This window comes from Callospermophilus lateralis, chromosome 1 (genome assembly GCF_048772815.1).
Source record: "Callospermophilus lateralis isolate mCalLat2 chromosome 1, mCalLat2.hap1, whole genome shotgun sequence".
Classification (NCBI taxonomy): domain Eukaryota; kingdom Metazoa; phylum Chordata; class Mammalia; order Rodentia; family Sciuridae; genus Callospermophilus; species Callospermophilus lateralis.
This window is the reverse complement of record NC_135305.1, coordinates 84,674,717-84,688,524: the sequence shown is the minus strand read 5'-3', so window position 1 is coordinate 84,688,524 and position 13,808 is coordinate 84,674,717. Positions and strand designations below refer to the sequence as shown.

Here is a 13,808-nt window from a genome sequence, read left to right as displayed (position 1 = left end):
ACCCAGGCAAATGCACTTGACAACCAAGCACTCTATTTTGAAATTTAAATAAAGCTAAGAATTTCTTCTGGCCTAGGGGGAAGCTTCATTAAAATCAATTAGTGCAAACCTCTAGAGAATATGGACTTTTTTTTTTTTTTTTTTTTTTTTTTTTGAGGTTTAAAGAATAAGGTGCACACAATTACCTTTCCTGGGTCTCCTGAGAATGTCAGTGTCACACCCAGACAGGTGGCCAAGTGCAAACAAATGTCCATGACAGGGGCCTGGTAACTCCCTGGGTGCTTATGTCAGGGAAGTATGTGTAATTAATAGGTATGGATCTATTAAGCATGTAATATACATAACCCGAAGAGGCTCCAAACAGATTGCATGTATGACAGACTGTGAAGGGCAGGCCTAGGGAGATAAAAGTTGGTGGCAGGCGCAGCCAGGTGAGGCCTCGGTCCGGGAGCGGAAGGTTGGGACCGCACAGCTGTAGCCGTGCGCCCTGGTCCCTCCTCCCAGCTGCGGCGGCCTCCCCCACCCCCACCCTCCCCGCGCCGCTCCCGACGCCGCCGCCGCTGCCGCCTCCCCTCTGCCTCCCGGTGGCTCCTCGCTCTCCTTCCATCTCTCTCGCCCCCTCTCCCTCCGTCCCGTCCTCTCCTCTCCCCTCACCCCGCCTCTCCCCCCCTCCCCCAGCCCCTCCTCTCCTCACCCCACCCGGCCTCCCTCCCTCCCTCCGCCCGCCCGGCGCTCGCAGAGCCGACACCAGGGGGGCTCTCGATGTAGCACCATGACAGGCATCGCCGCCGCCTCCTTCTTCTCCAATACCTGCCGATTCGGGGGCTGCGGACTCCACTTCCCCACCCTGGCAGACCTCATCGAGCACATCGAGGACAACCACATCGGTAAATGACCCGGGGGTGGGCGGGGGTGCCGGGCGCGCGGAAACTCTTGCCCAGGCGACAAGCCCCAGAATGGCCAGGGGTGGCCGGGAGGCAGAGAGGGAGGGAGGCGGCGGCAGGGCGGGGAGGGTGTGTGCGAGTCCCGGGGCTGGGGGTGGCGGGATGCAGAGGCGCTAGGTGCGGGGGAGGGGGGGCGGGGAGCAGGCTCTGGTGGGGGGAGGGCGCCCCGAGGTGCAGCGGGCGGGCCGGGGGACTCCGAGGGGCGTGCACGCGGGCTGCGAAGTGGTGGGAGTGGGGGTGCGCCGCGGCGGGGCGGCGGGGATGCGGCGGCGGGGCCGGGCGCCCGGGGAGGGGGCGCAGGGCGCGGCGGGCAGGCAGGCGGCAGGCGCTGGGCAGGCGCGCAGAGTTAGTTGGCCCGGGTGGTCCAAGCGGCCCGGGGTGTCGGGGGTGCGGGGGGCGGGCGCTGCACGCCGCCTGCCGCTTCCGCCCCGGCTCGAGCTGTCAGGGCTCGGCGGCGGCTGCAGCCGCTGGGAGGTGGGAGGGGGGGTGGGGGTGGCTCCACCGCGGCAGCCATTCCGCTTCCTCCTCCCACCGCCGCCGCCACTGCGTCCTGTCAGCGCCGGTTGCTAGGTGTGGTGCGTCGGGAGGGGGCCGGGGCCGGCGGTCACGGGCTGGCGGAGGACCCGGCGCTCGCCCTCTTCCCGGGTGGCGGCAGAGCGGGCCGGGGAAACGCGGGCCCCGGGGCCCTGGGCGCCCTCTCCTGCACCGGCCTGGCGCGGACGCCGGGGCGCTGCGGGCTGAGGTTCCGGGTGCGCCCGCGGGCCGCGCCCAACACCCAGGGGCCCGGGCGCCCCCGAGGCCCTTACGACTGCGTCCGCTGTAGAGCACTCCCCGGGGCCGGCAGCCGGGCATTTAAATGCGCCCTGGCTCTGAGATTTGCATTTCAAATGCTTCTAGGCCCGAGGTGCGCTGGCTGCGCCCAGGGATCCGCGGCGGCCTGCGCATTGCCCGGGCGCCGGGGACGCAGGCGAAGCGGGGACGGGAACGCCCCGCGAGGCGGCGGGTTTCCCTTAACGCCCAGGACCCAGGGACCTTTCAACAAGTCCTCTGATTCTCAGAAGTCCTTGCACACATTTCCACACTTCTATCCCGAGCCCCTATGAAGGGAGATGGGTAGGGTTCTTCTCGCTCTGGCGATCTAGCCACCTGCGGAAGGTGTGTCCAGCGTCCGCAAGTTGTCCTGTGTGGGCAGGAAGGTGAAGGGGGCGCGTGATGCCTCAGCGGGCTCTGTAATCCAGAGGACCTGCAAATTGCCCCAGGAAGCCCAAATGAATGCCATGGATTCAGCCATGTGGATGCAGCTCACGTTTCTACAAAGTTGAGAGAATAAATCACGACTGCTGTGTATTTATGCATGAATAAAATGAGGCAGAGCCTTCTGCTCCTTTCCTATAATGCTCTTTGCACACAGTGGGTTCTTAATAAGCACTGAATGCTTGTTTGGAATGGGTTTTAATGGGCTATCCAAAATGGGAAATAATCATGGAACATGTTCACAAAATGAACAGGTAATTCTGATGAGTAATTGTCCAGGTTTTGAAACTTTCCAAGTTCCAAAACATTCGTGCCATAGCTTCTTCCATCTCTTTTTAATAAAAGCATCGCTGAAGAACTAGACTCTCTAGTTTTGGGAGTCTTAAAAGCAGTTGAATGGAGTAACAAATTTGCTGATTCATATCATGATTGGATAGTCCTAAGTGAATGTGCTTGAGAATATAAATCAGGTTTTTCATGATGGTTGGCTTAAAATAAAGTTAAAACTCCCATAATTCAAAGCTTCAGTCGAAATTTTGTTAGTTCCCATACCTTCTCTTACTCCCAATAATAAATGGAAAACAATAAATATAAATACTGTAAATTTTAATTATACAAATATGTGTAAATAATATAAGTAAGTAATATCTCCTGGTCTGTGGAAAACTGTCTTTGCATGCTCCACCCATTCTCATTAACAGTTGTATCAGGATAAAGGAGAATTTATGTAAGCTGAGTAATAATTTTACCCAATAATAATTGCCTGTCTAGTTGGACTGATTAAAAGAAAATATAAATTATTAAAATGTGTTAAAGACAATTATCCCTCTTGAGGATTTAATTTATAATCAGAGGTTTTAAGACTTAATTGTGGGCAAATTATAAAAGATTTTTTTTTTATGTTTTCAGAAATTGTCTCAATATTGTGCAAACATTTTCTAAGACCGTTAAAGATTCATAAATTTCCTAAAACTCAACTTTTACATAATGGTATCTCACTCCCAAAGGACTAGTGTTTTTCTTTTAATGATGAAAATATTGAAAAATTATGTTTATAATAATGGTTATGACTTAGGCAAATTGTGTGGCAATTGCCTAACAATTACCATACTTTGGAAATAGTTTGAACCATCAAACTTTATGAAAAGAAAATGTTAAAATTAACAAATGCTTGAAATTCCCAGATTAAACAGAGTCATATAAATTATTGTATACGTCTGCTGAGAAGAAGGCCATGATTCTCAAAGGCACCCCCATATACAGAAAGAAGTAGGAATTAATCTTGTGAAGAATAAAAACATTCTGATTAATAGATAGCATCATATAAATATACTTATAAATATGCTTTTGATGAAGATACAAGTGAAAATATATAAGGTACTCTGTGAAAGGTATATTCACTTATTTTTATATGCTATTTATTGTTTGTGATTCCATCTATACATTTTTGGAAATAATTACTTTATTAATAATTGATTTACTGATTTCATTGGAAATAATTAGTTATTTTATTAATAATTGATTTACTGATTTCATGTCTTTGTCAGCCAGTGGCTACATTAAAAAGATTCATTAAAAGACCACTAAGAGATATATGTTAATCTGCTTTTATTCAAAGGTCTTATTTAGCAACCATAACAGGGTTGGAGATATACTTAGGTAATAGTTTCATCTTCAGGATTTTCTGGGTTACTACTATTTAGCCACTAGTCAGAACCTTTAAGCAATCATGAAACGAAGGTTTATGGGTACTTTGGCATGTGTCTCACTTAATAGATTTTTTTTCCAAGACCTATAGTTTTCATTATAACTGTCATGTTTAATCCAAATCTATTAAGTGTATTAAGATGTGAGTAGTTGTCGTTGCAATCTTACGCATATACACATAGGTCTTGTAGGTTTTTCCTTTGCTTATTTTTGTGGTTCTGGGGATTGTATCTAAGCTCTCACATAGGCAAACATGAACTCTAGCACCTGAGCTATATCCCAGCACATTGTTTTTAACTGTTTTTCTCTTCCCATAAGGAACATGGATTGGGGGCTTTGGAGACCATCCTTTGTTTTATCTATTTTTCTTCTTAGAAGAGTGCTGTACTCATGATCCTATTTTTTTTTTTTTTCCTTACATCTCACTGCTGATTCAGTACTGGAGCAACTGTCTCAATGAACAACCCAAGTATCCCAACTGAAACCCTCCCCCACACCCCACTTAAGTTGCCTAGAAATCCCACAGCCCTGCAACTGTGAAGTGCTTCTCCACCAGCTTTGCTATCAATTCATAAACCTGGCGCTGTTTCCTGGAGACGGGAAAAGCTGGTCGGTGATTGTTTGCTTCTCATTGTAAGTAGATACTTGAGTTTGTAGAAACTCTTAGCATGAACATCCTAGATAGTTAAACCGGTTACCAGGAATCTTAGAAACACCAATAGCACTAAAGTTAGCACTGAAGGTCATGCCCCAGACATATGAAATGCCTGAATCTCAGTGCTATGAAATCATTTGTAAAAGTAATTCTGCATTTTGAATTTATGTGATAATCTATATTGTTCTAGGCACTTGATATTTTTGGTGAAGGAAATAAAGATCCCAGTTCTTCCGAGATATTACATTCTAGTTGAGGGAGAAAGACAATAACCATTTGAAATAATGATAAAGTATGTGGGAAGGTAGTGATACAGAAAAGAGGAAAGTTAGAGCAAGGTAAGGTAGATTGGGAGAAAGAAATGTTGGAATTTTAGATAGGTTTCTCAGGATAGGCCTTGTTCTCCCAAGCTGATATTGGCTCAAACCTTGAAAGAGGTGTGGGAGTTAGCAGTGACATCTGTGGAGCATCCAGGTCCAGACAGTGTGGCCAGAGGCACTTTAGACTCTGGCAAAGGGCTTCCCCGCTGTGGACTTGGAAAGTGGTGTCAAGGCCAGTGGCTTCCATCATGGTCTTTCCTTGTGGCCTGAATTTATTTGAAATAACCCCAGGACTAGAAAGAGACACTGTGCCTTTGCCTATGAGTACGTTCCCCTGAGGACCTTTCCTGTGGGGAGAAGGAATGACTGAATGAATAAATAAATGAGTGAATGAAAGGCTTGTTGCTGCCTACCTGCTCTCTGCCTGTACCCTGTGGCTTGGCGGCTGGATCCCCCTCCCCCATTGCTCCTTCCTTTCCTTCCCAAGAAGGGCCCAGATCCAGAGCCAGGGGAGGTTTGAAATGCACAAGGGAACCCTGGATCTAAAATTTCATTGCCATCTCCAAAATGTCTTCAGTAGTTTCTCTGCTCATTTCTCATCTGTGAACAGTCAGCTCACCCTTTAGAAAACAGCCCTTTCAAACATTCTGTCTCACAAGTTTCATGAATTTGTGATTGTTTTCCTTTAGTGTACAGTTTTCTGACATGTAACTGAAATGTGTCGACCCCAAAACTTGGCTTGCAACTGACTGGGTGGACCAAAGCCTCCGTATTCTTCAGAAAATAGTCTCCTTTCGAATTCACATATTTTGTAGCCCTCTCTTACCTAGACAGTTCTGGCAATGCAAATTGACAGCTGTTTTCAGAGATCCCAATTCTTCCCTGTTGGTGACAGTGAAGCTGCCTTGAGGCTGGAGCAGGCTGGTGACACTTGATGTGAGGGACTTTCCTAAGACTATTTGGAAGCCAAAGGCCTTGTAGACTGAGGGCTAAGAGACAGAAGACAGTGCCATTGAATCTGTTAGAAGTGCTGCTTTTTCTAGTTTTTGTTCTGTGCCTCCCATTTCTCAGTCATCCTCTCCTTGCCCCTGCCTTCATATCTTGACAGTACAGACATGTTCTGGATAATGAACAACATTTGCTGGGTTGCACACATATTTTGTTTCATGATAATCTAATAGGTGATAAATTAGTTGCATATTGACCTGGTTAAAATAAAATGTCAGAAATTTGTTGTATCTTTTTTTCATGTATCTTTCATTTCATATGCTGAATCAGTTTAAATCAAATTATGTTTGCCCCATACAATAAGAACTGGAATGCTGCAGTAGTCTTCACCATGTTTTATTTTTAAAGCCTAGCTGCAAGCAGGGACAAGATTAATGGATATTCACTTTAAGGATGAAGTCTTTCCAATAACCCTCTCTCCACTTTGGCAGAAGTCGAAGGGACTCTTCGTGGGTCACTAACTGTAGACTTTCTGCCCAATACCAAAGAACATTGACAGTCTCCTGATGGCTAGTTTCCCTTGTCTGGCTCACCCACTGGCCTTGTAAAGGAAGCGCTGTTCATTGCTGCCAGGCTATATCATAGGGACTTTCTCCCGAGATGGATGTCCTTGACTGGATAAGGTTTTGATACCAGATTATTAATGCTGAGATAGTCACTGTTTCTTTGGTATTATGTATATAATTTATAAGGAGGGGGGCAATGGGGGGAGTACTGTATATAATATATAATCTATATATAGGTAATATATATATATATATATATATAGTATATTTACATATGCATGTAATGGCACATACAGTAGTTGCTCTCTCTGTGGGAGATACATTCCAGGATCCCTAGTGGATGCCTGAAACCATGGATAATACCAAACACACATTCTTTCTTTCTATCCATCCATCCATCCATCCGTTCATCTGCTCTGGTTTTTCCTATATGTTGCCATCATTTGGAACATATTTTCAGTTTATGTCCTTCATCTATACAAATTTAATGCCTTTTCTGTTTTAACATGCACTATGGCTGTTAAATTCTGTAAAAACTACCAAGAATTTCTTTTTTCTTTCTTCTCAATTTTTTTTTATCAGTTCTAGTAGAATGTTATTTTCTTTCTTTCCTTATTAATTTGTGAATTTTCACCTTTTCACATAAAGAAAGCATGTATGGTCTGACTTGCCAGCATCACGATTCTTATACTTTGGGGCCATTATAAGCCCATTTATAAAAAAAAATATTTTTTAGTTTTAAGTGGACAAAATATCTTTATTTTACATTTATGTGTTGCTGAGAAGCGAACTCAGTATCTCAAGCATGCTTAGGCGAGCATTCTACCACTAAGCCACAACCTCAGCCCAATTGTAAACCCATTTTGTTCCATCAATCCAAATGTGGAGCAATTACAAAAACTTAAATTGAACAACAAATATACCACTTGTAGTAATTACAAAATAATGTTTGAATATATATTATATTTGCAGAATTAAAAACTTGGGACTTATGGATTAAGTAAAATAAGCACTGTGATACTAGACAGTTGAGCTGGATACTAAGGGACTAGTAGGTGGGTACTATTATTAGTGAGTACTATTACTGCATCAATTCACTGGACACAAAGATGATTCACACCCTGGGCAGGATCATGCATGATTTTATCATACTACCCAGAATGGCATATAATTTAAAACTTATGAATTGCTTATTATTAGAATTGTCAGTTTAATATTTTTGGACTGAAACTGACTGAGTAATTGAAACCATGGAAAGTAAAACTCCAAATAAGGGAAGACTACTGCATATAATATGTAATAAGTGATGTGTATGTATATATACCACATATATTTTCATATGTGTATAATATCTATATGCATATACATATGTATGTGTATATATGGATATGTGTATGTAGAGATATAGATTTATGTTCCTCCTCCCTCTTGCTCCTTCTCCCTTTCTCTCAGAAATATGTATGGTAGTCTTCACTGAGTATTTCTTCTATGCCAGTACTTAACATAGTGCTTCCTATCTCCAAGGAGTTGAAATTTATTTGGAGAGACCAGACATGAATGTACAAGGTAAATGATGAATAATAACAGGGACTTTAAGGACAAATTTATTGTGAAGCCAATGAAGCTCAAGCCCCAGGGCCCCTCCCTAATATAAAACATTGTTTGCCATTTTTAAATATATTGCTAGGGCCCACCCAGTGTTTCCTTTTAAATCTCCACATTTTATAAGGCCTTTTTCAAATTTCCTTAATATAAACTATCCCAACTAAATGCGTAACTTGTATTTCTCTGTATGCCACAAACATTCAAATCCATAAATACCTCTTTTTATATGCACACATCCAGAGAATAATAGGTGCAGAGGAGGAGTCTCTGGAGGAGTCCTGTGTATGTAGTGATTCATTCACAGGGTCATAACTTGTAAAATTTGAAAAAGAAATATTTTAATACCATTTTTCTCCTCTCCGACTTCCCTTCTGTTACATTTCTCTGTGGGTTTGATGACATTGGAGTTGAGAGTATTTTTGAGATACAGCTAAGGGCGAGTTGAACTGGGGACATATTTAGTTTTGAATTTGGTGGGATGATGGCCATAGTTTATCTCTGTGTCTAGTTACATTATCCTTAGCCATTCTAGGGTAGGAATCACTTCTTGGGAATACCACCCATTATGCCAACTCACTTGGAATCCATACACAAAGGCACAGGTCAGAAGTAGCATTGTAATATCAACCTGAACTAGGACATCTACCCTGGGGAATCTGGCTTGAAATATAGGGAACTGGAAGCTTGTCTGTGAATGTATAAAATTCTTAGTGGAGGATTCAGTTCTTACCTAAATGTAGTCAGTATGATCTGTCTTCTTTTAGGAATATATTCAGTGACAAAACATACAGTTACAAATGCACCATTTTAAATTGGTAATTCTATGAATGTGTCTTGTTCATTTGCCATGAATTTATTGATAACACCAAAAAATAGTAACAACAAATTGCCAAAGAGTATCATGAATACAAAGAATGCTTAGAGTTAGTAGAAGAAAACTTGAAATACCCTGAATTTTTTTACTCTAAGGTGAAAGAAAATTGATAGAAGTATATATGAATTTGACAATTATGAAAATTTATATGGAGTTACTAAGAAAGCACTTGTTTTCTAAATTATCAATAATTAAAAATAAAATTTGATCACCCATGCCTGAGGGAAGACTAAGTTGTCTTTTCACCCTATAGAATGTGAACATTAATATAAATCATTTCCATTGAGACTTCTTCAGAATGTACAGCTCCAAAGAGGCATTTATAGCAGTGTGTGGGGCAGTTAATTAATACATGTATGGGTTCTTTTTCTGGATTTTAGCTATGTGATGTTCGGGTAATTCCAGCTTGTATAAAACTTAATGTTTTCTAGTGCTTTTTTTTTTTTTTTTTCCCTCATGAAGAGGGTCTAAAGCTGCAGACCCTATAAAACTTGCATCCATTCCCTGAAATCCTAGTTGGGGAGTCCTTAGTGCTGGAGACTTTTCATGTAGTATTTGATTTACCCTCACAGCGTGGCTATGAGATAGACATTACTGCATCCTAAAAGGGCTGTCTTCCAATTTGCAGTTAAATATGCTCCCATACTAGTGGTAATGGCTCACTTAGTGGAAGATGAGCTAGAATGTTTATCTTGGTATGATTATAGAACAAATATTTTCCTTCAGGACATAAATTTTTTTCCATCTCAATAAATATCATTATTATAATCAGTTCTCCTTTCGTCCTGTGGTGCCTGCCTGTGGATGTACCCAGTGAGTGTGCCTTACACTGTGTGCTGTGACTATCCCCCCAAAACTCAGCTCCTTCCTGGGGGACAGGGTCTGTCATCTTCCTGTCCTCTTCCTCCAGAAGTGTTTTCACAAATGGAAATGGAATGAAAGTAAAACCTGAGCTATACCTTTGCACTGTGAAAAGGGTAAGATACAAAGCTAACTGTGGGCTATGGAAAGCACCTCTGCACCTATTATTCTCTGAGAGGAATTTATGCAGTTGAATGTTTGTGGCATACAGAGAAATACAAGTTATGCATTTAGTTTGGGATAGTTTATATTAAGGAAATTTGAAAAAGGCCTTATAAAATATGGAGATTTAAAAGGAAATCAACCTTTTTAATATTTACACTTGGAAAGAGAACTTTGTCCTTTTCCAGGTTGAGGATGTCATGAAGCTCAGTTAAATTATTTCTTGTCTTACTTACAGTGTTCGCTTGCCTAGAACATGCTGACCCCTAAACAACCTCCATGGTGCCAGGACAGGAGCATGTCCTCTTCCTCTTCCTTGCCAGGGCATCTGACCTAAAGGAGGCAGGGTGGCGGAGGCGTGGGCTGAAGTACACAGAACTAGATTTTGAATCCTGATCCCGTCAACTTTCATCTTTTCAAATTTGGGCAGTGAAGAGAAAGTGAGGAATAAGAGACGGGTAAGAGAGAAATGAAAGACGGAGACCAGGCAGAGATACACAGAGAGTTTATTGGTCAGAATTGACAAATAAAGGCCATCTCTATAGCAGAGGGAGGCTAAACAGGCTTGGGTTCTGGGACTTTTATGGGGGAGGCTCAGGAATCAGAGCCCGGAGGGTCCTAATGAGGGTGGTTAAGGGTTGGGTTGGACTGAGGGAGTGGTGAGCCTTTCTCAAAAACCTTGGGTGGGAAAGCGAAACTTTTTCCTTAAAGTAGTGGCTGTCACTTAAGATGGCCTTCCAGATACTAAGCAAGGACCTTATAGGCAGCACTGACAGTCTTATTTGTGCAAGATACACAATAAATATTAATCTCCTACTGGTGAGTTGTTTTTCACGTGCACCGTGCAGTACTAGTCCCATTTGATATAGGAGGACACAAGAACATGGACCAAATAACAAGCCCCAAGGTTAAATGCAAAAGGGAGCAAGAGTCAGGTGTCCTCCACCTCCCATACTGAGAACTTGAATTTTATAGCCTAAATTGTAATGTTTTACAGGACCAAGATGTTTGCTTCAGGATCTCTCTGTTTCCCTGGGTGGCCTCAATTGATCCTGCTGCCTCAGCCTCCGGAGTAGCTGGGAGGGTCCCCAGGTGCTTACCACTATGCCTGACTGATTTTTGCATTTTAATAGAAGGCTCTTCCCCCACCTAAATGTCCTAGGATGGAAAGACTGGACTTCCTGTGGTTCTTTTTTGTATAGGAACCCTTTGAATAGAGGGGGAAATATTTTGATGGTGCTTTCTGGTAGGAAACACTCCAGAATGTTTCAAGAAAGAAAACCCTAAGTAGGCTGGGGAACTCAGGAGCATACCACTATTATAGTAAGAACAATGAAAACAATGACATGCTGATTCTAAAATGGTTATAGTCACTGATTGTCTAAAAATGCTAGCTAGTTTTCTCACATTCCCTGATATTTGTTTGGGGCGTTGGGACTCCTGACAAACCTAGTACCTAACCCTATCTGCACACACAAACTTCTCTTTCCTTTAGATCTTCAAAATTAAAATCATGTCATTATGTTTATGCCCTGCATTTAAAAAATTACTTTGTATCAGCCAAGTGCAGAGGCTCAGGCCTGTAATTTCAGTGACTTGGGAGGCAGAGGCAGGAAGATTGTGAGTTCAAAGCCAGTCTCAGCAATTTGGCGAGGCCCTAAGCAACTTAGCAAGACCCTGTCTCAAAATGTAAAAGGGGCTAGGGATATGGCTTAATGGTTGAGTGACCCTGGATTTAACCCCCAAAACTACCCCCCACCACCAAAATAAGTTAATTTGGACCAGTGAGATATATTGGGACCCAGGTGTCAACGGTATGAGTTCAGAACAAAAAAATCCGGGTGCTCTTGCCCTGTGTTTAGAGCCCTTCCTGCAGATGTTTCACTGGTAGCATCCAAAGGAGGGCACACTTTAGGTCAGGTCACTCTATCAGCATACCTAAAATAGCTAGCTCAAGAGCCGCAGTCTGGCTGGGCACAAAATAACCAAGCTGCCAGGAGGCACTTGTAGATTCAAACAGGAACTACTTTATTGCTGGAACTCTCACCGGCCTCCACACGCACTCTGGGGAACTCTCCCAGCCCTCAACAGGGCTCCTCGAGAGGGAACTCCTGAGAACTCAAAAGTAGCGGGCGCCCCAGCAAGAGCTGCCCTATTGCCGGACAGCAGGGGTCTATATACACCTGAATACACAGTCTGTTTCAATCCAGCATCATCCAGTCACAGCAATTATACACATCTTAACTTAATTATGATCATCTTAATGGCTCACTGGTGTCACCTCTCAACCACTCCTTCTGGCAAAATGCCAGGCACCATCCCGACTCAGACTCAGCTGTGGCTCTCAACATTCAAGAGTATGATTTAAACATCTGGGCTTAAAACCAAAGCACCTTGTTGTGATCTAACTCATTCAGTAAAAGTGTCTTGACTGCTAATTTAGTCTCCTAGTTCTCCGTATGTGGCAGAATGATAGAGGTAATGGCAAAACCAGGAATCTCACAGATTTGTACAGTTTAAGTCAGCTGAACATTATGGTAATAAGCTTGAGTGAGCATGAATTATGCTGATGCTGCTTTGGGTATCAAATGTCACATGAAGAAAATGGGGGTCTCTGAAGTTTCAGTGTCAAACCAAACTGATCAATCACATGGTACAGAAAACCTTTGCCTCTGCAATTGCAGATGAGCATTCTCCATGTCTCTACTTTACTCATTGAACTAATCTCACTGTGTTTAGGAACCAGATGGGCTGGTGCACTGGAACTAAGACTCGTCCTAGTCACACAGGTGTTTTGTAGCCCACATGTAACCTGGAGATAGTTTAGATTTTATAAATATGCCAAGTGCATCTTTAGTAGGATCTTTCTAACACTAGACATCTGGTGTGTAGCACCAGCTCAGCCAAATGGTTGAAGATGTGTGATTTCAACTAATGTGTCTCAATATTCTGCCTGGATTGGAAAGTCCTTTCTATATGTTGGCTTCACTTCAGCACTTTGAGGGGCCCACAGCAAAATATCTGCTGTTAAAATATGCAAACATCAGACAAGAATTTTGGTCAAGAGATGTTATGCATGCACTTCCTTCCAGATGTTACAATAGAGGAATCATATTTTGTCAGTCCCTGGGAAGATGATGGCATCTTGAGGGACTACCTGATGAATATTGAAAAGTAGTAAGAGTGATTCTCATTGTGGCCCATGGAAGTCAGACTTAATGATTTGCAAGTCACATCTATGTCAGTAGAGTTTACACTACTGGTTTCAACACAGATCATATTCAGAATCACTTGGGCAAACCTGGAGAAAATAAGGACACCTGGGCTTCACCCAAGGACTTCCAGTGTAATTGGCTCGAGTGGAGTGGTCTGGACTAAATGTCTGTTTTTAACACTTGAAGTTGATGCTAATACATTGTGCCAAGGTTGAATCTCATCAGTTCACAGCAAGGACTAATGCGTTCTCTAAAGGAATCAGCCTTTGAAAGGGGTGTGACATTTTTGGGTTTCAGTTCTATAGATTTTAGTTGTGCTGGAGACAGGCATTTACAATACCTAAGTCTGAAGATACTATACTGTTTCTCATGTCCAGTTAGAGTAGAAATGCTCACACTGGGGAGTTTGTGGCCTCAGGATCTCAAACCAGAATATCTCCAGGTATGGTATATGTCCCCAGTGGCCAAGCTCTGTTTAATTGACTCTGGCAAACTGAAGAGCTCTTGCTTCCCATAAAAAAGCAATTACTGCTGTGTTGGAGAGTAGGCCTCTGTTGAAAGAGACAAGCTAGGAATTAATATTTTTATGTGAAATCTATCTTTAAATCTTGGCAATATTGATGAATTTAAAGGCCAAACAATGTGCCTCCCCACCCAATTACAGTGTTTAGGTAGAGATATCAAGATAGGTTGTGTG

At 43.0% G+C, this 13,808-nt stretch overlaps 1 protein-coding gene across 1 annotated transcript in view; it reads left to right on the top strand.

The window, feature by feature from the left end:
* Positions 1-712: 712 nt before the first annotated feature.
* Positions 713-13,808, top strand: part of Jazf1 (JAZF zinc finger 1) — a 334,196-nt gene continuing 321,100 nt past the window's right edge. Inside the window, exon 1 of the mRNA XM_076835844.1 lies at positions 713-887. Coding sequence (XP_076691959.1) covers positions 773-887 — 115 coding nt within the window. The 5' untranslated portion in view covers positions 713-772. The remainder of the gene's footprint in view (positions 888-13,808) is intronic.